The 27,605-nt window shown below is 35.6% G+C and overlaps 1 protein-coding gene across 5 annotated transcripts in view; it reads right to left on the reverse strand.

Moving 5' to 3' along the window:
* Rbl2 (RB transcriptional corepressor like 2) overlaps positions 1-27,605 on the reverse strand; it is a 55,361-nt gene that overhangs the window by 11,339 nt on the left and 16,417 nt on the right. For 4 of the 5 annotated variants that reach the window (XM_021260900.2, XM_004847922.4, XM_021260899.2 and 1 more), the window contains 12 exons: positions 26,848-27,008; positions 26,699-26,763; positions 25,991-26,177; positions 18,688-18,854; positions 16,389-16,498; positions 14,801-14,904; positions 11,841-11,978; positions 10,626-10,790; positions 9,927-10,038; positions 3,883-4,149; positions 3,403-3,683; positions 3,139-3,315 (listed from right to left, as the gene is read on the reverse strand). In XM_021260900.2, coding sequence (XP_021116559.1) covers positions 3,139-3,315; positions 3,403-3,683; positions 3,883-4,149; positions 9,927-10,038; positions 10,626-10,790; positions 11,841-11,978; positions 14,801-14,904; positions 16,389-16,498; positions 18,688-18,854; positions 25,991-26,177; positions 26,699-26,763; positions 26,848-27,008 — 1,934 coding nt within the window. The remainder of the gene's footprint in view (positions 1-3,138; positions 3,316-3,402; positions 3,684-3,882; positions 4,150-9,926; positions 10,039-10,625; positions 10,791-11,840; positions 11,979-14,800; positions 14,905-16,388; positions 16,499-18,687; positions 18,855-25,990; positions 26,178-26,698; positions 26,764-26,847; positions 27,009-27,605) is intronic. The other variant, XM_021260901.2, reaches the window with a different exon arrangement.

The raw sequence follows: 27,605 nt of genomic DNA on the forward strand, positions 1-27,605 counted from the left end.
GTTGGAACTATAACAGCAATAATATATAGAGGACATTAAGGAGGGAAGATATAATCAAAGTATGGCATATGCATGTATGAAAATGCCACTGACCCACTAAATTATTCAATTAATATGTACCAATAAGTATAATTTTTTAAAAGTATTATATTTAGTATTTATTTAAAAGTGTTTACAATAAATCATATTTATTATACAAAGCAATAGTAGTGTATTTGCCAAAAATAATACAGAAGAGGTAGACAGGAGCAAAACTGTATTGGGCAAAGGAAAAACTAAGAGATGGCAACTTGAATCCACAGGAATCATTAAGAGAAGCAAAAATGATAAATAAGGTTAGCAAAAGCTATAAACATATTCCTTTCAGCTCTTTTAAAGTTATAAAATTATATCAAGTAGCTATAACAAAGTACTGTTGGATTTGTAGTACTTATGGTTGGAACATGTATAACAATACACCACAAAAAAAGATGAAAGGAAAATAAACATAACACTTCTATATCTCAGTAGAAATTAGTATCGCTCTGAAGCTAGATCAAATACAAAGGAAACAAGTTAAATTATTACTAAAATTCTACCTTTAAAAATATTTACCTAATGCAAAAGAAAGCTGAAATAAAAGAACAAGACATAAAAAACAAAGCAAAATCACAGAAATACATCCAGTTATATCAATGACATCACACTGGATTAAAAAAACCATGTGGTAGGGCATGGTGGCACATGCCTATAATCCCAGCACTAGGAGGCTGAGGCAGAATTGCCACAAGTTTGAGGCCAGCCTGCACTACATAGGAAGTTTAAGGTCAACCTGAATCATTTCCTGTCTCAAAAAAATAAAAATAAACAACCCATGTGTCAAGGGGGAACTGAGTTTTCCACAACAGTGTTAAGACCATTCAATAGGGAAATGATAGTTCTTTTAACAGTAGTTCTGGGTCAACTGGAAAGCTACATAAAAAAGAAACTAGATTTCTATCTCATACCATATAAAAAATTTACTCAAAATTGGTCAAAGACACAAATATAAGAGGTAATACTAAGAAAGCACAGGAATAAAACTTTATGATCTCTCGGATCTAGCAATGGATTCTTAGATATGACGCGAAAAGGGTGAGCAACAAACCAGAAAATATGTAATTAGACAATCAAAATTAAAAACCTTTATGCTTCAAATGCTACTATCAAGTGAAAACACACGGAATATAAGAAATATTTTCAAATCCTGTATCTTGCAAGGTAGTTGTATTCAAAATATATAAAGAACTCCAGCAACTCAAAAACAGATGAATAACCCAATTTAAAAAGCAAGGGGCCGGGGATTTAGCTAAGTAGTTCCGCCACCTGCCTTGCAAGCGGAAGGATCTGAGTTCGATCCCTAGTACAAAAAAAAAAAGCAAAAGATTTTAACAGGTATTTCTCCAAAGGTACACAAATGGACACTAAGGAAATGAAAAGATGATACATCATTAGGCAAATCAAAACTACAACGAGAGAGCACTTCACACTCAATAGAATCAAAAACTCAGAAAACAGGTCGGGTGTGGTGGTGCACACCTGGAATCCCAGCTACTTGGGGGACTGAAGCAGGAGGATTGCAAGGTGAAGGCCAGCTTGGACAATTTAGTAGTACTCTGTCCCAAATATATGTTGGGGATGTAGCTCAGTATGAGACCCTGGATTCTGTCCCCAGTACTGCAAAGCAAAACAAAACACCCAACTCAGATAATAAAAGCCAACAAATAAAAGAGCCAACAATAAAAGATGTTCAACATCACTAGTCATTAAGCAAAAACATCAAAACCACAAGATACCACTCAATTGTTAAAGCTGTATGGCTACAACTTAAAAAACGATAACAACATGTAAACTAAGTTCGCAAAGATACAGAGAAATTGAAACACTATTTATTGCATTACTGATAGTAATGTAAATGATGGTTCCTCAAAACATCATATATAAAGTATTACCATATGACCCTACAGTTCCCCTCCTAGGTATAAACTCAAGAAAACTGAAAGCAAGCACCCAAACAAGTACATAATACGCACATATTCACAAAAGCACTATTTATAATAGCCAAAGGTTGGAAACTGCCCAGATGTCCATCATTGGATAAATGGACATACAGATTGTGATATATCCATACAGTAGACTATCATTCAGCCATAAAGAGGAATGAAGTACTGATACATACTGCAACATGGCTACACCTTGAAAACATCCTCAGTGAAAGAAACCATACACAAAAGGTCACATATTGTACCATCCTGTTTATACGAATATTCAGAATAGATAAATCCATAGAGTCAGAACACAGATTGCTGGTAGCCAGGGGCTGTGAGAAGAATAGGAAGAAACCACTGAATGTACAAAGGGCTTTACTTTGCAAGGATGGAAATGTTTTGGAACTAGAAAGAGGTGCTGAGCATACAACACTGCAAATGTACCAAATGCTCACTTTAAAATGGTTAACTTTGTTATGTGAGCTTCACTACAATAAATTAATTTTTTTAAAAAAGATAATAAAATGTATTGAGAAAGTGGAGAATTTAAGACTGTCCTATATTAGTTGGTGGGAATGTGAAATGGTAAAATACTTTACAAAACAGACTTACAATTCCTCAAATAAACATAGAGCTACCAGTGATCTGTGGATCCATTCCCCAGTATACACCCTAAAAAATGAAAGCATATGTCTACACAAAAACTCATATACAAATCTAATAGCAGTGTTATTCAGAATAGCCAAAAAACAGAAACAATTCTAGTGTCCATCAACTGAAGAATAGATAAAAGTACTATACAAGGGAATGTTACATACTAAGACACATTTAGGTTGCACATTTTAAATAGATGGATTATATTTCAGTAAAGCTGTTTTAAAATTTTCTGAGTGGACTAGGTATACTGGCACACATCTGTAATTCCTGACTGAGGTGACTGAGGCAGGATGATCACAAGTTCAAACCCATTCTGGGCAACTTAGCAAGGTCTTGTCACAAAAAAGGGATGGAGGATGTAGCTCAGCGTGAAGGCCTGAGGTTCAATCCTCATTACCATAAAACAAAACAAAAATATTCTGAGTAATGAAATAGCATCTTTGCTTTTATCTTTTTAGACCTGAATGGTACTCACCTTTGCCATGACATAAATGGCACACATTAACAACTGGTCCAGATGTCTGTCCATCATAATTTCAGGACACTGAATCATGGAGAACTCAAAGCAGGTCCAGATTTTTTTCCTTAGTTCATCTGAAATATCCAGTTTAGCACAAAGATCCCGAAGGCGGACACCTGCTAAGTGGTAAACCTAACAGATAAACACAAACATTTCTTACTTTGCTTAACAATTACTTTTCCCATGTTCCTGCTCTGTCAAAGGTATGTGAAAAATTACCTTTCTAAAGAACAGTGATAAAGAGCTGGTCATCTTGGGTCTAATACTGCCGCTGGTTAAAGCCTGGCCTTGTTTCTGTTGTTGTCCACATGGGGAAATCTGTTGAATGGCCACTTGACCAGAGACTTGCAAGGTTGTTCCTGTGACCTGTTGAGAACTCAGGCTTCCAGCCAGGGCCTGAGCACTGAGGGGCTGAATGGAGCCTGTCACAGCTTGTGCCTGCCCTCCAACGTTGACTTGGACTGGGAAGAATGTTATCCCTCCATTTTCATTGGCAATACCTACAGTTCATTCCGGGCCGGGGGGAGGGGGGAGAGGGAGGGTTTGCAGAAAATACAATCATGAGGCTTTCCTGGGAGAAGTTTCCATCTCTCTCAAGTCCCCTCTCCCCATCACTCCATCCCATATCGTCATGTCAACCAAATCTTCAATGACTTTCCAATAAATGCCAGAGAACTCACCCAATTCTATCTTCCTTACCTTGTACAGGAATGGTCACTGTTTGTCCATTGTTGGCTGTGACAGTGGCTGTTGCCATGGTGACCAAGGTCTGTCCAGGAACTGGTGTGACAGAAACTGCCTCCCCAGATACACTCTGCACAGGGACAGCATTGACCAAGGGTTGTGGGGGAATGCGCCCAGGTGTTCCTCCATCAGAGGGGCTGTCATTCTCAAACAGCCGCCTTCTGGTAGTGCTGACTGTTGGGGAGCTGTATCTATCATATAGTGTAGTTGGAGATGTTATACCTAGGATCAAAACAGATTGTACAAACCATTTAACACAAGACAACATATCTCCCTCCAAGGTCTTATGTTCAAAACTAACTACAGTATTCAAAATAGTTCATGACTTAAAAAGCAAAGCACAAATTACAGATATATAGGTTAGAGTATACCTGTATTCAACTAATATTCAAATGAACACTGAGCAAAATTTTGTAATTTCTATTTGTCTCACAGTGCTACTTTCTCCACTCCTCCTTGTCCTAGGCTTTGTTGTTGATTACTACAAGGACTTCATAATATAGGAGCAATTTATGGAATTATTCTAGGGCTGAGGGTGTGGTTCAGCAGTAGCTTGCACTTGCCTAGCATCCTGAGGGCCTGCACCATAAAACAAATAAGGAATTATTCTATTTTTCTATATTTTTTGTTACATTCTTTTCTTATATTTTGATTTTATTGTGGTAAAATGCACATAAAATTTACCATTGGTAACATTTAGCACATTCACAATACTGTGTGCCACCATCATCACTATCTAGTTCCAGAACACTTTAAATATCACTAAGATATATCTAAGGGAAGAAAATCTTAGTGCATTAAGCAGGCTTGGCACTCACTATAACTAAATCTGAAAGTTAACCTTTTTTTTAAAGCTCAAATAAGTTTTCTTCTGTTACTCTTTGATTCCTGCTTTTCCTCTACCTGTTCCTTCTGGAAGTCTGACTTCATTTTAGTACTGCTGTATCTGCATCTCTTGTCTTTTATTGTTTCATTGAATGGCTTTCTTTTCTTTGCATTTTTTTCAGGACGTTTCCCCTGTTTAATATTCTTTAGTTTGAATTTTAGAAGTATTTACTGTTTTTCCATCTGATTAAATATTTTAAAAAATAGAAAATCATGTTTTCTTTTCCTCTCTCAAATACATCTTTTTTCTATTTTTAAGTTCCCTACCACTAGGGCAAGCCATTTCTTACATTAAATTAGCCCACAGAAGCCATTCATTTTGGCCAACTTGACTTTATTCCATAAACTATTAAATTTCCTTGAACTTTTAGTCTTTCTTTGCTCAATTCAGCCAGCTTCCATGGGTTCCACTAGCAGTTGTGGAAGTCAGATTGTTGGGATTTTTTGGGCAACAGAAAATTGAGAGGTGGTGAAAATTAAGACAGTTTTCCAAGTGACCTGTAGTGACAGTCATGCTTGGGGATACACAGAAACCAGGTAGAAACAGTTTCATAGTTCCTGAGGCATTGCACTTGGCTCAACTAGTCTGAGCTTCGGTTTTTATCCCATGCTTAGCCACAGGACCATAGTCCTTTCTTGGCTACTGAGCTATCATCCTCCCTTTCCCAATGTAAACAAAGATGACAAAGTATCTGGAGGCAAAACTCCAAAATATTCTCAGAAGCCCAAAGCCTAAGATGGGCTTAGCACAAACTCATTCCAGGCTGTGTACTATGCTTTATCCCATCACATCTAGTCTGTTTTTTATCCACTTTTCTTTGTAGATCAATCAGTTCAGTAGGACATTTAGAGGGCTAGGGAGTTAGGAAAATATACCTAACCCATCATCTTCCAAAAATTTCTTTAAAATTATTCCTTCCTTTATATACATTATATGAGAATATTTATGAAGGGAAAATCAAATATCTGAAATAGAAAGCTTACTGATGAACCCGAAACTACAACCCAGAGAGATGGAGTCTCCTCCCAGATTGTCTCTGTTACCTAGATGGGATAAAGGACTGGCTTTCAAGGGCCTCATGTACTCAGAGAAGGTGCGTTTGAAAGAGGAATGGACAATGGGGCACTACAGCTGACCTACTGTTGGGAGGTGGGACCTGGCTGGGGGAGGTGGCCACTGTGAGCATGACCTGGAAAGATACATGCATCTCCCTCTCTGGCTCCTGCCTTTGTTCTCTGCTTCTTGGCTGCCAGAACACGAGTGGCTTTCCTCCACCAAGCCCCTTCCACTATGCTATTTTCTTAAACATGCTGAACATAGACTGAAACTTTTAAAGCTGTGAGCCAAAATAAACCTCTCTGTAGCTTGTGGGGTTGGGGATTGTGTCCCAGCAACAAGAAAGTGCCTAAGATGTATGGTGCTCTTTTCACTAAGTTGACCCTTGGCTACCTTTTAAAAATTACCTCCAAGGGCCAGGGATTAGCTCAGTGGTTCCACCGCCTGCCTTGCAAACGGGAAGTCCCTAGTTCGATCCCCAGTACCAAAAAAAAAAAAAAAAACTACCTCCATATGGTCACATGCATAGCTGTTCCCCTTCCTGTTCCATCTAGTCTAATTCCTTCTCTGAAAACTAGAACAAGTCTCATTTTAACCCTTTTGGCTGCCTAATTCTTCTCTGAAATTCTTTCCTTCCTTTTCACCTGCCTTCCAGGTTCTCTATGTGCTCAAAAGTGACAGTGTGCACAGGACAGAGTACAGCATGCAAAGCAGAGACAGGAGGCCTGCAAAGTTCTCAAGTATCTCTAGGCGCCTTTGACCAGCCTGTGCTTTTATGTCTTCAACACTCAACTTGCTGTTGGGTGAAAAGTCTTAGCCTTGACTAGATCCCCAGGCCTCTCTTATTTCCTTGATTCTACTTTTCTTTGCTCCTTGCTTTCCTAGTGTTCTAATCTTCCCTTTTCTTTAAGCCCAAAACAATTTGAAGCATCAACTTATTCTTTCAAAAAATCAACACACGTTTTCTTCACAGGTTCAATCTGATACGGTTTGCTGCATCTAACAAAGACTGAACGTTGTTGCTATTCATAGAAATTCTAGCAGTATAAGCAAATTCCACAAGTTGTTCAATAATATCTGGTTCAGCATCTTTGAGTTCCACTTCAAAAGACTTTGATTCAAGCACGTTAGTTGTGAACATTAAGTTAAAAAAATGACTGGCTGCAGCAAGGACACCACAATGAGCAGGTATTTTTCTCTCCTGGACCATGAGGATCACATCACACAGTGTTTTCTAACTATCTTACTTTTTTCATTGCTGAGACAAAATACCCAATACCCAAGGTTAAAGGGTGAAAGGTTTATTTGGCTCACAGTCTGGAGAGGTTTAAGTTCATAGTTGGTTGGCTCCAAGACTGGGTGGCATGGCAGAGGAGCATCGCTGAGAAACAGTTCATGGCAGCATAAAACAGCAAGCAGCAAGCACAAACAACTCTATGATATTTTTTTTTACCATGGTCAAATTCTAACTTCATCGATGATATGATTTCCCTGTAAAACTACTATTTATAAGGAGACATAATGGTCATACAGTGGTACCTCAGTTCATGAACACTTTTGTTTGCAAAAAAAAAAAAGAAGCAGGGCCTGGGGATTTAGCTCAGAGGCACTGAGCCTGCCTCGCAAGCCAAGATCCTGAGTTAGATCCCCAGTACCAAAAAAAAAGAAGCATTTGGCAAAATGTTGTTTTTATTTGCAAACTCTGCAACAAGTAACACAACTGTGGCAATCTTTCCCACACAAACATAAATATGGCCAGCTTTTCCAAAATCATAGAACAAATTAAGTTTGTGAACCGAGGTACCACTGTATATCACAGGGCAGCATATTCCTCTGGTTTTTAATGAAATTTCATCTTTGTCTTTTTCCACATAGAGAAAATTATTAAAATTCAATAATGTTCCTTTGCAAGGCAGACACATATGGTTTAGGTTTAATAAATCTTAAGTCTTTTTATTTTTATTTATTTATTTTCCTAGGTACCGGAGATTGAACTCAGGACCTTGCACTTGAAAGGCACACGCGGCACCACTGAGCTAAAATCTTAGTCTTTTTATTTTGCTTTGTTTTGTAGTACTGGAGATTGAACCAGTGCTTTGTTCATGCTAGGCAAGTATTCTATCTGGAGCCACATCCCTACCCCTTTTTAAAATTTTATTTTGAGGCAAGGTCTTGCTAAGTTACCCAGTCTGAGCTAAGATCCTCTTGCCTCAGCCTCCTAAGTACCTGAAATTATAGGTGTGTATCACCATGCCCAGCCCATAGTTTTTAAAAGCAGCTTTACTGACATATAGTTCACTTATCCATCTAAGTTGTATAATTCCAAGGTGTTTGGTACATTACATTATTCTTTAAAATTATAGTAATATATCATAAAACTAGACATTTTAACCATTTTAAGTGAGTAACTCTGTAGCATCTATAACACTGTGTAACCATCAACACTACCTATTTCTGGGCTAGGGATTTAGCTCAGGGGTTTCGCCACCTGCTGCGCAATGCAAGCGCAAGGACCCGAGTTCAATCCCCGGTACCAAAAAAAAAAAAAAAAAAAAAAAACAACACTTCCTATTTCTAAAACATTTTAATTTTCCCAAACAAAAAACAAAAAACCAAGCAGGAAGTAGTGTTCGATGCCTGTAATCCTAGCTTCCTAGCTACTCTGAAGGCTGAGGCAAGAGGACCACAAGTTTCAGATCAGTTTGAGTAACTTAGTAAGACCCTGTCTCAAAATAAAACTAAAAAAATAGGCTGAGGATGTAGCTCAGTGCTCAAGGGTTCAAGACTCATCACACCAACAACACTACCAGCAAAAAAGAAAGAAAATGAAATTTAATGTCAAATCATGATCCATAGGTTAGGATCTGAGAAAGACTAGTTGTCAGGTCTGTGAACAATTCTAAGTAGACAAGAAGCAGAAAAACAGTTAAACCATTATGACTCCTCTTTCAAAAATGAGTACATTTTCATATGGATCATTCATTTATATTTATTATGCATTACTTAGAGTGATTTTTTCTTTAAAACAGATTCTTCTTTAGCAACTGTTTATCACATACATTACAAAACTGATCTAGAAACAAGAATATTCTAATGGCATCCAACAATTCAGAACTGTCTGGATTTATATAACTATTCTCTAATGGTGATTTTGGGGGGGGGGGGTAACAGGGATCAAATTTAGGACCTTGCGCTTGTGAGGCAGGCGGTGGAACCACTGAGCTAAATCCCCAGCCCTTATAAGTTTTCTTTAAAAAGCAGTTATGGGGCTGGAGGTGTGGTTCAATGGTAGATGCATGTTTAGCACTTAGCACCTGTAAGGCCCTGGGTTTGATTAGCAGCACCAAAAAAAGAGAAATATAAAAGGAGTTGTATATGTTGAAACCTTGTATCTGGTCAAAGATTTGAGGAACTGTTTAAAATATAAACCAAATGCATAGCAAACCTAGCCCTTTCTATACACGGGCCAGCACTACTGTCACTGCTCAACTGACAAAGCTGAACATACTCAACCCACTGAGTTCTCTTACATCACTGATTTGTCCGCAGCTAGTTAGATCATGCAGCTCTATCTTTAAGAAGGCTTTTCTACCTCTGATTAGAAAGTAGTATATATTTGCCTCTAAAACATTACCCAAATCACCAGGAATTCTATCGCCCCAAATAATTCCTAACAGTCTGGTTTTTCCATCCCTACCCTTTTGTATGTTCATAGGTAAAAATACACTTAAAAAATAAGGATCACATTTAAGATACGATATTTTATCCTTTCAAAATGACGCTTGCTCTGATCTGGAGATTTGGCTTGGTGGTAAAAGTGCCTCCCTTTCTCTCCCTCTCTCTCTCTCTCTCTCCCTTAGACACATACACAATAGTGTTTATCATATATTTTGGTTTTTTTCTTTAAAAGCTGTATTTTTAAATGATCCATGTGATGCTAAAGTGCATAGAATATTTTCTTCTCCATATATATACTTATTTCATTTGTAGGTTTAGATGAAATTTTAATTTCCAGATACAAGTCTCCAAAATATTCCTCCTAATATTTTAGACTTACTTCTTCCAAGTCCTCCAGTATCAGCACGAACTTCACTCACCCTTCTAGGAGTCAAAGGGGAGCCAGCAATAGAAATTTCATCTGCTCTTTCCAAGTTCTGAGGTGGCATGACCTATAAATAATTATTTACATAAAATGGCAATATCCAAAAAAGCATTTTCATTAGAAATACAGTAATAATCGCCGGGGATTTAGTTCAGTGGTTCCGCCACCTGCCTCACAAGCCCAAGGTCCCAAGTTCGATCCCTGGTACCAAAGAAATACAGTAATAATCTAAGGCAATAGAAAACTATCATGGCTCATTAGAAACCCTGCCTTCATAAAATCAGCTGTCTTTTCCACTTTCATCTGACAACAAAAAAAATTTTTAAAACTCCAATCCTGATAATCAGATTCTAAATATGAATCAACCTTCATTACTTATTTGGCAAATTAGAATAGTAACCACACTAAGGAACAGAAACGTGATCAGGAAATAAAGAAAAAACACTGGATTTTTACTGTTGCTGCAATGTTGGAACATTTACAAATTACTTCTGACCCTTGTTTTCTCTTTGATATAGGGGTACAACATTAAACCCAACTACCAATCTCCTACCTGCTGACAGAAGTTTAATTGTTATCTGTTAAAAGGGATTATAAATGGAATTGATATTGATGTACTTTTTTACAGAAAGATGTTAAAATATTTTCACAAACCTCTTCACATGTAGGAACTCTATTGTCATTATCTCTAATTTTATCCCAGAGTGGGGACTCTGGTTTCCATGCCAAATGATCTAAGATCTGTTCTTCAATCTGGTTAAGGTGTTTTACCACCTCTCTACAAAGCCCGTCTTCTGCTCTAATAAATACTTCTATTACCTGGAAGAAAATTAATTTAATTATAATTACTATGCTTTTTCACAAAAAAAATTAACAAATGTAAAAGTAAAATAAGTATTATTTATTTAATTTTAAAATATTTAAACAAATAATTTATTCAAATATTATAATTTAGTACTGTTTTGGTTTTTTTTTTTGGAACCGGGAATCGAACTCTGGTCCTTGCGCTTGCAAGGCAGGCAGTGGGACCACTGGGCTAAATCCCCAGCCCTCAGAACTATTTTGAAATAGCTGCTTTCCTTTTACTTTGTAAATATTTAGCTTATATATATGAATATAAAATATGTAGCGATATTTTAAAATGAAAAATATGCCTTATTATCGTTTGAAAATAGTACTCTTAGGGCCAGGGATTTAGCTCAGTGGCACTATGCCTGCCTTGCAAGCACAAGGTCCTGAGTTCGATCCCCAGTGCCAAGGGGAAAAAAAGGAGAAAAAGAAAATAGTACTCTTAAAATTTATATTAAAGGGCTGCTGTATAGCTCAGTAATAGAGCACATGCTCTGCATGCATGAAACCCTGGGATCAATTCTTAGCACCAAAAAAAAGTAAAATAAATAAATAAATAATTTTCATATTAAATCTTCTAAAAATCTGTGAAACTACAGAAGTTAGTTTGGCCCACGTGCTAAGTCAATATCAAGACAAAAAACACTACAAAAATCAATGCTGCACCTCTGCATTTCTCTATAAAATGTGATATTTTATTTTTTCCTAAAAGACACTTTCAATGTTATTAAACTTTTATAAAATAAAAAACACAGCTATACAAGTTTATTTAGTATAGTAAATACTAGATAAAAGGGTGAGAATCAAATGAAGCTTTTACCCAAAAAAGAGCTTTCACACTATTATATACTAAAAGAATTTATGTAAGTCTGAAGATTCTCCTGTTTCTTCACTGGTCCCTAAACAGATATTATTAAATGTGTAATTAAAAATACATATATTTGGATGTTATTATGAACTAGATGACTTTAAAAGAAGTATGTCCCATCCACAATCATCAGTTCATATTTTTAAAAATACCTTATAAAAATGATAAAGTGGTACATCAAATATTTCAGTAATAAATGGAAAATTCCCCGGAGGCTTATAAGAAAAAGTGATGACTTCAAGACAGCAAGCCAAAAGTGATCTATGGAATGCATCTTGTTCCAGAATACCCTATAAAACAAAGTTAGCAACATTTAGAAACATTAGTCTACTATTTTTTGTTTTTTCATAACCAATCAGTTAAATAAAAAAAAGACTTGGTTTCTGAGTTAGTGATAACATGTGCTTGCTTTAACACTTTTAATTTTTTAAGCTCATTCTTTATCAAAAATATAAATTAATGTGAGATTCTTTAAAATATTTAATGTTTTAAAATATATTTCAAAGTACATCCAATAGAAGATTATATCCCTAGCCAAAATACACACACCCTCATGCACAGAATACTGATGTGTAAAGATGTTATAAAACAAATTTTACAGTAACAGGACACTGTTATAAAAAGGCAAGTATGCAGGTGACTGGCTATGTGACCATGTACCAAAGTCATTATGTTTATTACAGGGTAACATAATCACAGATGATTTTTACTTTCTCCTTTTTGTTTATTAATTTTCCATATAAACATTTATTATTTATGAATTTAAAACTTACCGAGGCATGAAGAGTACAGGCAACAAAAGAAAAAATTAGACTTCATCAAAATTAAAAAGTTGTCCATTAAGACTATCAGAGTGAAAAAAAATCACAGAATGGGAGAAAATATTTGCAAATCATATATCTGATAAAAGATTAATATCCAAAATTAATTTTAAAAACTCCTACAATTTGACAACAAATAAGTAATCAAACCAATTCACAAATGTACAAAAGATCTGAGTAGATGTTTTTCCAAAAATAATACACAAAGGGCCAACAGGAACAGGGGAAAATACTCAACATCACTGGTAATTAAGGAAATACATATCAAAAAACACTATGAGATACCACCTCATACTCATGGGTTTCTTTTTTTCTTTTCTTTCTTTCTCTTTTTTTTTGAGACAAGGTATTTTTATGTAGTCCAGGCTGGCCTTGAACTCACTATGTATCACAGGCTGGCCTCGAACTCATAGCAATCCTCCTGCCTCAGTCTCCCAAGTGCTGGGATTACAGGTGTGCACCTGGCTAAAATAGATATTATTTTTAAAATGGAAAATAACAAATGATTTGCAGATATAAGAAAAGTGAAGCTCTTATGTACTATTGGTGGGAATTAAAATGTTACAACTGCTATGGAAAACAGCATGGCAGTTCCTCAAAAAATTAGATATAAAATTACCATATGGGGCTGAGCTTGCCCTCAGAGCACTTGCCTACTAAGCATGAAGCTCTAGGTTCAATCTCTGGCACAGAAAAAAAAAAATTACCTTATGATCTAGCAATTCTACTTCTAGGTATAAGACCTCAAAAGAACTGAAAACAGGAATTCAAATACTTGTACAGTAATATTCACAGAAGCTATATTCATAGTAGCCAAAAGGTACAAACAATTCAAATGTTCTTCAGCAGTGGAACAGGTAAACAAAATGTTTAAACAAAAGGAAAGTACCTGTGATACATACTACAAAGAGGATGAACCCCAAAATATGATATAAACCAGACACAAAAGGATGAATATTTTATTACTCTACTTATATGAGATACCCAGAATAGGTAAATTCATCTAAAAAAAAAATAGCTGGTAGACACACAAAGTAGACATAGAGGTTACCAGGGACTGGAGGGGAGGGGGAGCAGGGAGTTAGGGTTTAATGGGCTCAGACTCAGCTTGGGAAGGTTGAAAAAGTTCTGGAGATGGAGGCTGGTGATGGTTACACATGTTGTTAATGTACTTAATGCTACCTAGTTATAAATTTAAGGATGGCAAAAATGCTGTTTTGTTAAGCATATTTACCACAGGAAAAGGGGGGAGAGGGATTTTTAAACAAGTAAATTACTTGGAAGGATATATAGGAATACACTTAACATTAGCTTCCAAACTGTAGCTATGTTTTATGTATCCGTCTTTCTTTCACAAAAAAATAAGTCATAAAACAACCCTTTAAATTCATATAGCCACATATATATACATATATATGAATATAGAACATTAAGGAATTAGAATAATTATTGGTCAATTTTACAATTTTTTCCAAAATGTTATCTTAGAAATAATTTTTAATTTTTTACAATTTCATTTTCAATTATAATGTAATATTAGTACATAAATATATTTCCACACATGTATCAAATTGCACATGTTTTATGTTCCTGGCCTGAATTCACAAATTGATCTCTTCCAGTTTTCACTGGAGTTTCATCTTCATAGAATAGTCATTTTTTAAATGTTTTTTAATTAACACATAAAAATTGTAAACAATTATAGAAAAACTTTAAAATATTTATTGATATTATCAAAACTAAGGGTCATTTATAGAAAAATCTATTTATACTTCTTGACTAATAATATCTACAAAGGGCCGGGGATTTAGCTCAGTGGTTCTGCCAACTGCTGCTCAAGCGCAAGGACCAGAGTTTGATCGCTGGTACCAAAATAATAATAATAATAATAATAATAATAATAATAATAATAATATCATCTAGGAAAAATAATTATCTTAGCCAAAGAAGAACAGTTGAATATTTATGTCAACACTCCATCTGGTCAATACTCAATTATTTTTTCATATAAGACCTAAATAAAACCTCTATGATATTTAACAACTCAATTAGGTAAAGTGTGAGTGTTTTTATCATTGACTATAGAGTCTCCCTGCCCCAGACACTCTAAGTTATAATACATGGCCTGCTACAGTGAGAAGCTCTGAGCAGGGGTGGAAGGTAAGAAGGCTCAGAAGGTGAGCTACATTAGGTGCCAGACTTATTCCCTAAAGCCACACAGGATTTGTTCCTCACGGGGCAGGGGGTGTGGCTGTGTTTTATTGTGTTGATCAACAGATTATTTTACTCACAGACAAATCTGTGGCTCCCAGTCTCCTTTGTTCCTGCTCGATAATAGACTCTAATACTTTATAGTAAAGTATCTCTGCAAAACGAAAGTGTTTGCTGGCAATTTCTGTAGAAACAATGAAACAACACAAAAATCAAATACAAAGAAAATAAACATTGTGGAAAATGAAGGCCCACTGCTCCATCTCTACCCACAAAGTAAAACTTAAAAGCCAAGCACAGACTTCAGATATATATTCTTCCTACAATTGCAGTTTCAATTATCCCTTAGATTCCTTAATATTCTTCATGGTAATATTCACTTTTTTCTAAAATTATGAAACTTGCATTGTGCAAGCGCAAGGACCCGAGTTCGATCCCCGGTACCAAAGAAAAAAAGAAGAAACTTGCATATAAAGAACTGTAATATCATTCTACTAAGAGTCAAAACCTTTTTTCCCTGTATTTGAACAAAATCGCTCTACACTTCTATACTGGATGCTACATGTCCCTCAAAGGGCCAAGTGTTAAGGCTTGGTCCCCGGGAGGTAAAGTCAGTAGAGGTTTGCCCTTGATGGGGACTGCGGGACCCTGGATCTTGGCTTCCTGACCCATGATGTAAGTTTGCTCCACCACACATTCCCACCATTGATTGCCATCTGTACTCCCACCAGAAGCCCAACACAATGGAGCTACTCTATCATGCACTGGAACCTCTACAACAATAAACTAAATAAACCTCTTCTATGTTAATCATTTCAATGATTTTCTTATTGTAATGGGAAAGTGACTAATACACGTGCTGAGATATGCCATTGGTTTACTATTACATACATACTTAGTTCCAATCCATAACATCAGACAATTCCCAAGCCAGATTTGGTCACGTACCAGCTACAGGGGGAGCATCCCTAGTGTGGAAATCCAAAATTCAAAATGTTCCAAACTCTGAAACTTTTTGAGCACCAGCATAATGCCACAAATTGAAAATTCCACACTTGACCTCAGACGATGGGTCATAGTTAAAATGCTAAAAGTATTATATAGGACTGGGTGTGTAGTTCAGTAGTAGAGCACATATCTAGTATATGTAAGGTCTTGGGTTCCACCTCGAGCACCACAATAAATAAATAAATGAAAATATTGTGTAAAATTACTAAATGAATTTTTTATTTAGATTTGGGTACTATTTCCAAAATATTTCATTGTCTTAATGCAATATTTCAAAATCCAAAAACATCTAAAATTTGTAACACTTTTGGTCCCAACCATTTCAGATAAGGAACACTTAAACTGTATATCTCCTGTCCTTGTTCTTACTATGTTGAAGAAGCACTATACTTCTATTTAATTTTCAGTTTACAAGTGAAAACTGAAGAATTTAAAAGTACAAAAGTACCAGAAGGCCAACACAATAAAGATATTAGTCTAAAATTTCTTTCCAAGGGCCCAGAAATTACTTGTGTGAGAGAAGAAAATGGACAGCTATACTCTAGCTTTCAGTCTAAAATCATAAATCTTTTCCCCATGTTTCCGATTCAGTTACCAAGAAAGGACTCCATGTAATTAAACATCAAAGGTGAGAGCAGAATAGACAACATTAAACCTTACCTTTAGCACAATTATTGAATTCTTCATCTGGCTGGGAATGCTGGGAATATATTTCATACATTTCTTTCAATCTGTTAGCAATAGCCTGGGATGGATCTCTGGAACATGTCCTCAAAAGTAATAAATTATCTAATGTAAAAGTCTTGTCAAGTCACAAATTGATACAATGTTCACACCCCTATAATTCCATTAACATGCAAGAATAAAATACTTTAAACAGATAATATATACTTCCCAAATATTCCAGGAGATGCCACATACTTCCCACAGTAATCCAGGAGGTCCCATATTTCCTTTTCAAAGGTGATAATTACTATTTTGAGTGAAGAAAAATATTTCTTGTTTGGGTAGTAAGTTTAGCAGCCTTAGCTTTAGCTTGGCCCATGTGATGCTGTAACTGGCCTCCACTCATCTTATATATTCCCAGCACTGACGAGTACTAAAATTACCCTCAACTGCTTCCCTAATAGAGCAGTAAAATGCCCAATAAGAACTACCAGAAGAAATAAAATAAAGAGGTGTATAACTTATGCTATATAACTTATATAACTTAGACTCACATAAACTGTTACTAGCATCTTTTATTGTTTTTGTTTTGGCATTTCCCCCCTCAAATGAGGTATATTTCATTGATTTTTTTTTAAATTAGAAAGCAGTACATGTTCAATACAAAAGTATTATACAAATTATGACCACGTGGGCTTTTGTTAATAACTATGTTTTCATTTTTATAATAAATATACAAATTCAGTGTAAAAATGTAAAAAGTTTAGAAAATTGAGGGAAGGAGGGAGTGAACTAAAAATTAAGATGTCTTAGGTACATGTACCAACTCTTCATGATGTAATCATTATGTAGTGCAAACATGTACTAATAAAAATTTAAAATTTTTTTTTTTTTTTTCGGTACCAGAGATCGAACTCGGGTCCTTGCGCTTATGCAGCAGGTGACAAAACCACTGAGCTAAATCCCTGGCCCAAAAAGTTAAAATTTTTTAAAAACAAATTATAAAGAAAATTAAAATCATTATACTCCTACTAGAGAGAATTACTGAATATAACACAGGCAAGATTTTTTTTATGAAAACATGCACCTTTTTTAAAAACAAGACCTTTTGGTTTTACCTACTATTGCATTCATTTGTAATATTTAACCTCACTAATGGTATTTAAGATTAAAGTTATTATTCTTGGAAAACCAAGGCATGGTGGGGCAGGGGGAGAGGAGATGAAGGGGGATGTAAGTAAATTTCCAATATGTTATGTACATGTACCAAATCTTCAGGACAAATGTAATCACTGTGTACTGCAAATATGTACTAATTAAAATAATAATTTTTTAAATCAGGCTTGGTTAGAGATTATAAAGAGAACTGAAAGATATCTAGAGCTTAGGCTTAAAAATATATTTATAAAATACTTCTAAATTCAAGGCAAATGTGGCCCACCTGAAAAATATGACTTAAAAAGAGACCATATATACAACATACCTGGTTGAGTGTTACATACAATCAAATTTATGACTAAAGTAGACTTCATGGAAATGAAAAGGAAAAGTAGTCATCCTTGAAATTCCATGAGCCTAGCTATAAGGGAGAAACTACTGAAATGGATATGGGTCTTCTTGATTCCATACTACCAGAAATAAACTGGGGATGCACAAGGTTTATGTTATCAAATCCTAGAGTTTTAGGAAGAGTCTTTGAGTCAGTTTTTTAAAATCTACACAAAATTATACACAAGTCTACTGTGCTTGTCACTAAAACACACTGATGTTCCTACCAGTCTCAGGCAGATCAAAGGAACTCAAAATAGCTAACTTCCTTTGCAGGCTAACAGTGTTTTATACAGGTTACAAAACTGACAGGCAGTTGTTTTGCTCTTACTTTATCAACACATGGAACTCTGTCAAACTTTTCAAATCTGATCCTCTGTTCAGAACTTTGTTCAGATCCAATCCTCTTCATGAAGTCCTATTCCAACTTGTATCTTCACTAACCACCCTGCTACCACCTTCCCTAAACTCTTAGATAGAACAATTGGTAATAAGACAGTTTGGTGCTATATTATACAGGGTTTAGTGTTGTTAGTTACTATCTCCTGTATCACATTAAAGAAATCCAAGCAAAGATGGTCTACTTATATTTCTAACGCTATTTCCTACACTTAAGAGCAAGACTGAACATGTAATTCATATAAAATTAGTGGGTAAGTTAAGGCACTAGTAGTAAAAATTAAAAGAGGAAGTTGGAAAATGGTCAACAACCAAATCTTGGACGGTAGAGAGGGGTCAAACTCACCTGAGAATTTGTTCCAGTTTCTCACTCGGTGCATTCCTGAGGCCTGTCAGCATCGTGTGAAGACGACTCAAGCTGTGTGTAGTTGTAGAAACTGGGGTCACACAAGGGCTGTTCTCCTTAATGTACCTCACACCACTGAGTGGTGTGGAGATTGTAAGTGCTTTAGACTAAAAGAGGAAATTTAAGTAGATTAAATTTAAAAAGTGCTTAAGGTCAGAAAGACTTTAAATTACTTCAGAAGTAGAAATTCTATGTAAGAATGTATGAAAGGGCAATATGAATTTTGGCCAAATGAAAGTTTGTCTCTTAAAAGTTAAACTTTAAAATAAGGTATATCTCCCTATTACTGCTCCTTCAGAATTTAAGCTCAAAGCAAAGATAGTATTACACTTGAAAAAATTAAGAATGTCACTCTCACTTCTAAGAAACAGAATTTCACAGCTCCCATCCACCACTATTTTTGCAAATACTCAAAGATTAACAAATTAAAGCTGTGAATTGAATCAACCCAAATAAAACCTATAATTTAAGAAAAATTCATCTAAAGTATCAAATTTGCTGCAGATAGAAAACAAACATCTCCCAAAAGCCATCCTGATACAGTCTTCTTCAGTCTTCTTGCCCCTTCTCTATCTTTAGTTCCTAGAATCTATCATAGTTTATTTCCCCACAGTAGACAGGTCTTAGCAAAATAAGCATTCTTGAATATAAACATGAAAAAGATACGACTTAGGGTCAAGGAATTTAAGAATGAGTACATATGCTAATAACAAAACATCTTTTCTAATTTTTCAAACTCTGAAAGGCTAGGAATATGTAATACTATCTTTTTTTTTTTTTTTGGTGCCGGGGATCAAACTTGGGTCCTTGTGCTTGTGCAGCAGGTGGCGAAACCATTGAGCTAAATCCCCGGCCCCATGATACTATCTTTTAATATTCAAGAGAAGCCACACTACTCTAAGTGTTAAATGTTTAAAAACATCTAGGACAACAGCGGAGAAATTTATCACACAGAAATAAATATCTATACTTTCCACATTAAATCTATATGTTTTCTTCAGGTTTCAAACAGCAGTAAAGATATTCACTTTTTTTCAAGAGAATTCATCTAAAGCCAGGCATGGTGGCATACACCTGAGGATGGCAAGTTCAAGACTATCCTAGAATACAGAGCAAGAACCTGTCTCAAAAAACAAAAAAGGAGCCACTCCCAGTGCATAGGAGAAGGCTTCCAGGCGGCCATACCACCCCCACCCCCCGGACAGAGGAGGTGAGCCACTCCCAGTGCACAGGAGGAGGCTTCCAGGCCCACCATACCACCCTCCCACCCACAGCACAGAGCTGAGCTGCTCCCAGCGCACAAGAGGAGGCTTCTGGGCCACCATACCACCACCCCCACCCCCCCAGCACAGAGGAGGTGAGACACACAGGCGCCAGCAGCACATCCCCCCCTGAAATGAGAAGACATGTAAACAAGTTTCAAAACCAGACTTCCAGATCACCTAAAACAACCCCAAAGGGAAATGAGATGGAACACTGTGATACTCAACCACCTGGATTCCCTGAACTGACAAAAAAAGAGGATCTGGAAAAAATGAAATCATAAATAATTTCTCAGATAACAGCAGAGATTGTGCCCATAGTGCAAGACATGATTAATAAATCTAGAGAGGACACAGAAAAAAAAATAGAGGAGCTGAAGAACATGATGGAATCCCAACATAGGAAACAAATGGGATCTATAAAACACATGCAAACAGATTTCCAGGATATTAGAAACTCCACTGAAAGTCTATGCAGCAGAATGAACCAATGTGAGGACAGAATTTCATATACAGAAGATAATATTGCAATTAGTGACCAGGAAAAGAAAAATTTCTTTAAAATTGTAAGGGACCATGAGAAATCAATCCAGCACCTGCTAGATGATGCAAAGAAGAACATAAGACTGATAGGAGTCAATGAAGAAACAGGAGACAGTGTAGATGACAAAAAAACTGTTCACAGAAGTGATGGCAGAAAACTTCCCAAGCAGGGGAAAAGAACTTGACATACAGATAAGGGAGGTATATAGGACTCCAACCAGCCTTGATCAAAAAAATCTACACATAGGCATACAATAGTTAAGATTCTGGAAAACCAACAGAAGAACAAAATTCTACAAGCAGTGAGAAAAAAGAAACAAATCACATACAAAGGAAAGCCCATCAGAATCACAGCAGACTTCTCAACACAAACCCACAAGGCAAGAGTGTGGAGTGACATATTTCAAGCCCTAAAGGAAAACAGCCTCCAACCAAGATTGATGTACCCTGCAAAACTATCTTTCAAAATGGATGGAGAAATAAGATACTTTCATGACAAAGAGCACCTTGGGAACTTCATGACTACCAAACCAGCACTCCAAAAAATTTTAGACAATATCCTAGGACGACAACGAGGATCACAACTCCAGGAAGCCCAGCAGAATGAATCCGTCGGGCATGACAAGAAATTAAACGCAAAGGGGGAGAATCCAAACAACAGAAAAAGTCATGACAATGATAAGCCAATATGTATCAATTATAACTATCAATGTTAATGGTCTCAATTCACCAATCAAAAGAAATCGACTGGCAGAATGGGTCAAGAAGCAAGATCCAACAATATGCTGCATACAAGAAACACACTTAATTTAAAAAGAAACTCACAGACTGAAGGTTAAAGGGTGGAAAACAATACTCCATGTGACAGGAACCCGAAAAAAGGCAGGAGTAGCTATCCTCTTTGCAGATCAAGTGGATTTCAAAATCTGAAACACTTCTGGTCCCAAGAATTTCAGGTAAAGGACAGTCAACCTGTATGTACAAATCTATTTTGAACATGTGTTTTCATTCCTCTTAAGTAAAAACTTAAGAACAGAACTGTTGGTTCTTAACAGTAATACAAGAAATTTCTGTATTGTTTTCCAAAATGGTTTTATCATTTTACATTCACATTAGCAGTATTAGAAAGTTCTAACTGGCTCACACCTAGGCTGACATTTGTTCTTTTAAAACTTTTAACTTCATCTCCCTAATGAGTGTATAATTCAATCATTTTTTTTTCAATCTTGTTATTGTACTGATTAGTATTTTTCTGATTCTACTGTTGCACACCTTTCCTTGTGCTGTACTGGCTATTTATCATCTTCTTGTGTCTACTTTTTAACTTGGTTGTCTATTAAGGAGCTGTAAGAGTTCTTTATATGTATTATAAATATGGTCTGTTTAAGGACGTTTCATTTTAACGATGTCATTTAAAATTCTAAATTTTGATGGAATCTCATTTATCAATTTTTTTCTTTTATACAGCATGTTTTTTACATCCTAGGAAATTCTTGCCTGCCCTAAATTCATGAACATTTTCCCTTATAATTTCTTCTTAAAGTTTTATAGTTTTAGTCTTTCATATTTAGGTTAATAGGTCCTTTTAAGTTATTTTTATGTATGGAAATAAAGGGTTGAGGTTAATTTTTTTTTACATACGGATACCAGGTGTTCTACTACCAGTTTTGTTGAAAAGATTATCTTTTCCTCTGCTCTTGAGTTGAGTTTATGTTCTATAAAATGGTAATGTTAAATAATCCTTCAAAACTCAGTAGGCCATATATATATATATATATACGTGTGGTTCTATTTCGAGATTCTCTGTTTTATTCCAATGATCTATATGTCTTTCCTTATGCCAACACTGCCTTGATTATTGTAGTTTTAGAGGAAGTCTTAAAATTAGGTACTAAATGTCTTCCAACACGTTTTTTTCTTTTTACTTTTCTAGGTCCTTTGTACTCCTATATAACTTGTAAATTTCAATAGCCACTTCTTCATTTATAGCAAGTATACACAGATCTGAATTTTTATATATGCCTTGTGTTTTCTAATCCTGCCAAATTCAAACACAAGTTCTAGGGGCTCCTAGAGATTTCTTAGTATTTTCTCTATAGATGGTCATTTCATCTATATACGAAGATTTTACTTCTACCTTGCCAATCCTATGCTAATTGTATTTTTATTGCCAGACTATTTTGGTTTGGGCCTATGTTTCAAAGTTTAGTGGACAGATGAAGAGTAGGCATATCTTGCCCTTGTTCCTCACCTTAGGGAGAAAGCATTGTATCTTTTCCACTCATATAAGGTGTTTTTGCTGGAAGTATGGAGTACATGGCTTATCTGTTGAGAAGGTTCTGTTCTACTTCTAGTCTCCTGATAGCTTTTACCATGAACAGCTATAGAATTTAGTCCAATATTTTTTCTGCAACTACTGACAGGATCATATGGCTCTTTCCTTTCCTCTGTTAAAATGATGACTTATGGGGGTGGATCTTCCAATGCTGAACCAATACTGCCATCCCTATAATAAAACCACTTACTACATACTGCCAGATCTGACTTCTAATTGTTTTGTTAAACAAATTTTTATTTATGTTTATACTTTTCTCTTATCTTTATCTAGTTTTAGTATTAGCACAATATTGATTTCCTAAAATGAGGGGAGAAGTGTTCCTTTTTTCTGCTTTAAATGTTTGATATAATTTATCAATTAAAATGTATATGAGCTTGTTGTTGTGATATAGCTAGGTTTTCAAGCTAGGAATATACTTTAATAGGTGCTATTCAAATTTTATATTTCCTCCAGAGTTAGTTTCATTAATTTGTCTTCCAAGGTACTTCTTAGAAGTTGTCAAATTTATTTCAAAAAAGATTTTTGTAATATGCTTTCTATATCCTTTTAAATTCTGTAAAATCTATGGTAATATCCTCTAAATTTTGATATTGTAATTTTAAAAATGTATAATTGATATTGTTTAATAGGAAGAAAAGGTCTAAAGGAGTAGGGAAAATGGGAGGGGTAGGGGAAAGGAAAGAAGGAAAAAGAAAAAATATGAGAAAAGAAGAAAAAAGTGGAAACAAAGTCTTTGCAAATAGGGAAGGGTGGAGGGAGTGAAGGGAGGGCAGGGAAAGGGGAAAAAAATAAGAACCAAGATACATCATGTAAAGTACAAGATCCCAATGATGAATTTAACTGTATTTTAAACCTAAAAGGTACCAATAAACTTAATGGGAAAAAAAAAAGCAAAATAGTAAAAGAAATAATGAAAATAAAAATTTCAAAAGTAAAATATTCTATCAAGTCAATAAAATTGGATAGTTTAACTACACTCAAAAGGTTGCTCCTTGCCTTAGGTTTCTTGCAGCCAACTTCTTTATGTGAACCAGTCCCTGCACTGAGAGATAAAAACACCTTGTATAGGACAGGTAAAGAATATGCAGTACCCAGCAGCACATAACCACGTCACCCACAGGCAGGACTGGCTTCGTGGAGGAAACTAGGTGTGACAACCACAAACAGCTTCCTGCCCAGAGTCCTCAAGGTCAGCCCGTAGCTTCTTGGTAGTGTGAGACCTAACTAACTCCATTTTAAAGTTTGACTCCATCTTAAAATAAGACAGTGAAGTGGCCTTGACATAAATTCCACTTCACTGAAGTCAACTATTCCCCTAGTCTCCTTTGTGCCCATAGAATAATGATAAAATGTCCTTGCTGTGGGACAACAGATAAAAAAAGGACACAGCTCCTAACTCAATCCTCTGTCTGCCCAGAAAACAGATGCTCCCGGGCCCATTATCTATAGAACATTCTGTCAATGTGCTGATTGTTCCTTTTTCCCATAAACTCTACATGTAGCCACCCCTCAACCCCCCATGCTTGCTAAATATCAACCAATCATGTAACTGCTAAATGGAACATCCCCAAACCTTGCGGTAGCCACAATAAAAACCCTGCTGATTTGGAATTCGGGGCTCTCAATCCTGATCCGCTGCGTCGGTGACGGTTGAGTGCCCCTGCTCGAGCTTGAATAAATGATCCTCGTGTGTTTACATCGGAATCGGCTCCTTGGTGGTCTTTGGGGACTTCGCGATCTGGGCACAACAGTAGCACTGTTAAACGTGCTTAGATTAAAGCTTCCTGTGCATTTTGACTAAGAGGAGTCTTTCTTCAACTCCGGTATAAATAGAAAGTTGATGTTAAAAATATCAGAACATTCCTTCTCCACAAGAAGACTCAATAAAATTTGGAGTGCCTCAAGAGATCTGTCCTTAGACCTTTCTCATTCTCTTTAGCAATCCATACCTCTGGGTCATCTCTCTTCATTCCGTGACTTTCAAAGCTAACCATACCCTGATGACACCAGGACTATACACATGAGCCTAACCTCTGCTCTGAACACCAATGTTAAATTTCTCAACTCAAGGACTCTAGTAGGATGTCTAAAAGACATCTCAAGTCAACTATGCTGATAATTGTAACTGTTGATTTTTCTCCTTAGACTTTTTCTTCAATAAATGTCAACAGTAAATATTTTTTAACTGCCTACTATACAACAAACAATGCATAAAACACTGGTCACAGCCCTCATGAAGCTTGTACTCTAATGCAGGGAGACAGATAACAAAAACTTCTTCCTACCTACCTACCTGCTTATTGTCAGAAAGCTGCAAACACTAAGAGGACATTAACACCAAGTAAGGGGAAAGCAAGTCCTGAAGGTTAGGAGATACTGGTGGTTATTATTTTATATAGTAGTCAGGTTATCCAAGACCAGAAGGAAGTGAGAAGCAAGGAAGTATGCCATATGGGTATTTTGAAGAAGCATTTTTTAGACAGAGGAAATGGCAAGGGCAAATCCTTAGATTTGGCAGCATGCCTAACATATCTAAAGAGTGAAAGAGAAAGTGTAGGTGAGTAGAATGGGTGAGAAGGAAAGCAGCAGGAGATGAATTCAGAGAGGTAACAGATCAGCTCACTTGAGACTTTACAAGGCATGTGTAAGGACTTTGGCTTCTGTACTATTCACCCAACAATTATCCTTATTTTCTCTTTCTGTCACACAGAAAGTCTCCAGTCTCTTAAATGAAGGCCCCAATTCAAGTTAATTAAAGTTTCTAAATGCCCACTATATTTCTCATGCAAAAGGATACATACTACTGACCTACATTTTCAAAATCAAAACTTACCAGCATGACACATTTGTTTAAATTTATAGCAAATTTTCTTTTTCTCAAACCTAATTAAAACCTTTGAAAGGTAATGTCAGCAAAAAGTAAGTCAATAAGGTAAGACATATGTTGGAGATTTTCAAGGGAGAGACATAAGATGGAGATTTTCTTCTTCATATTACAAGCAAAGCACAGTATTTTGAAACATACAGTATCATGAAAATAAAACAGAACCCCCAGCTTATCTGCTCTTCTATTTCCACTCATCTGGCACAGCTCAACTACCTTGTCAAAATGCTGCTGCAAGATGTTTTTCATCTGCACTCTTTCAGCACTCTCTGTTCCTGAACCAGTGTTCAAACATCGTGAGAGAGTCCCAATTTCTTCCTCAGCATCCTCTCCAAGAAATATCCGTTCATCTAAATTCCCAACAGATAAAACATACTCCTCATAGGCATTATTGATGGCTTTACTACAAGGAAAAAAAATACAGACAACATATACTGTCACTTCAGTTATGTTTCAGTTCATTTAATTATTTCATTTTTATTAAAAGTTCTAATAATATTTTGAAAGTTACATTTCAGTGGGATAACTGTTAATCACAAAAAGCCAAGGATTAAGATGTAAGCTTGCAACATTATGTGCATTCACCACCCAGTAAGTGTAGCTTTCTTTCCCAGGTGTTCTAGGCACCTCTGCAGACCTCAATATTTCCATTCTACATCGTTTCTCACTATAATTCCAAAAGGACTGCTTTGTTTCCAAATGTATAATCCAAAAGCTTGACCAATAAAGCTTTTAAGAAGAGTCAAACAATTTTCACTGAATTTTAAATGTGCTTACAGAAGTTGGCATTTGTTTCCTTTATCTTCCTATAAAACATTCTAAATTTTCAGAGTACAATCAATAAAAAAAAACCCACTAAACTCTGAAATTTTCTAGGTACACAATTTAAAATGTTAAAAACACTTTTATAACATAAGTACTCACAAACTCTCTCCGAAATTCCCAGGTTCTAGAAAGCCAGTAAGATTTTCTTCTTTTCCTTTGAGGAGCTAAAAGAAGAGATCTTTAATTGTCATATGAAATCAAGACTTTGTCCAGAAAATATTTTCATATTATTTCTGTTACTTACAAACCTTTTTTTCATAAAGTTTCCTAATATAAGGTTTCCAAAAATGTTCCTTTATTCCCTTTGCTTCCAAAACTAGGCCATCATGTAAAGAACAGAGTTTCTCAATGACACAAGGTGGGTCAGAGGAAGGTTTAGAATCCTTGGTGTGAAAATCTTCAGATAGGCCTATGATGTATAGAATTACAAAATGGAAATCAGTTGGTACTCGATAAACCACACTGTAATAAACTAAAAATATAAATAATAGAGCCTGTTCAAAATATGATAGCATAAGTACAGAAAGTAGCATATATGAGCCTAATTGAAATGTACTTAAACATACCTCAAAAAATGGAAATAGAGGCAAAACATATCACCACTCAAAAGATTTCAATTATTCAATCATCTGGAGATGGTTAAAAGAGAAAACTAAAAAATTAATTGTAGCATATTGCTCCATGATTTAAAAATTATAAAAATAAAATAGTTTTGCAAACCAGCCTTACATTCAAACAAAAACATTTCAAAAATTATAGTTCAAAGGGAAGGAAAGGAGAGGAAGGGGACGTAAACAGAATTGAGATTTGATATGTACATATACCAACTGCCATCATGAATGTAATCATTACTACAAACATATACTAATAAAAATAAAAATTTTAATAAATTACAGAGTTCAAAGATTATATACTTTGATTTAATTATACTAGATGTATTTAGTTTATTCTTGCCATAGGCTTACCACAAGAGGAAAAAAAAAAGAAAGAAAAGGTCAAAAAAATA

Source organism: Heterocephalus glaber, unplaced genomic scaffold, assembly GCF_053883595.1.
Source record: "Heterocephalus glaber isolate CG9 unplaced genomic scaffold, H.glaber_assembly_v1.0 deba00000071, whole genome shotgun sequence".
Taxonomy (NCBI): Eukaryota; Metazoa; Chordata; class Mammalia; order Rodentia; family Bathyergidae; genus Heterocephalus; species Heterocephalus glaber.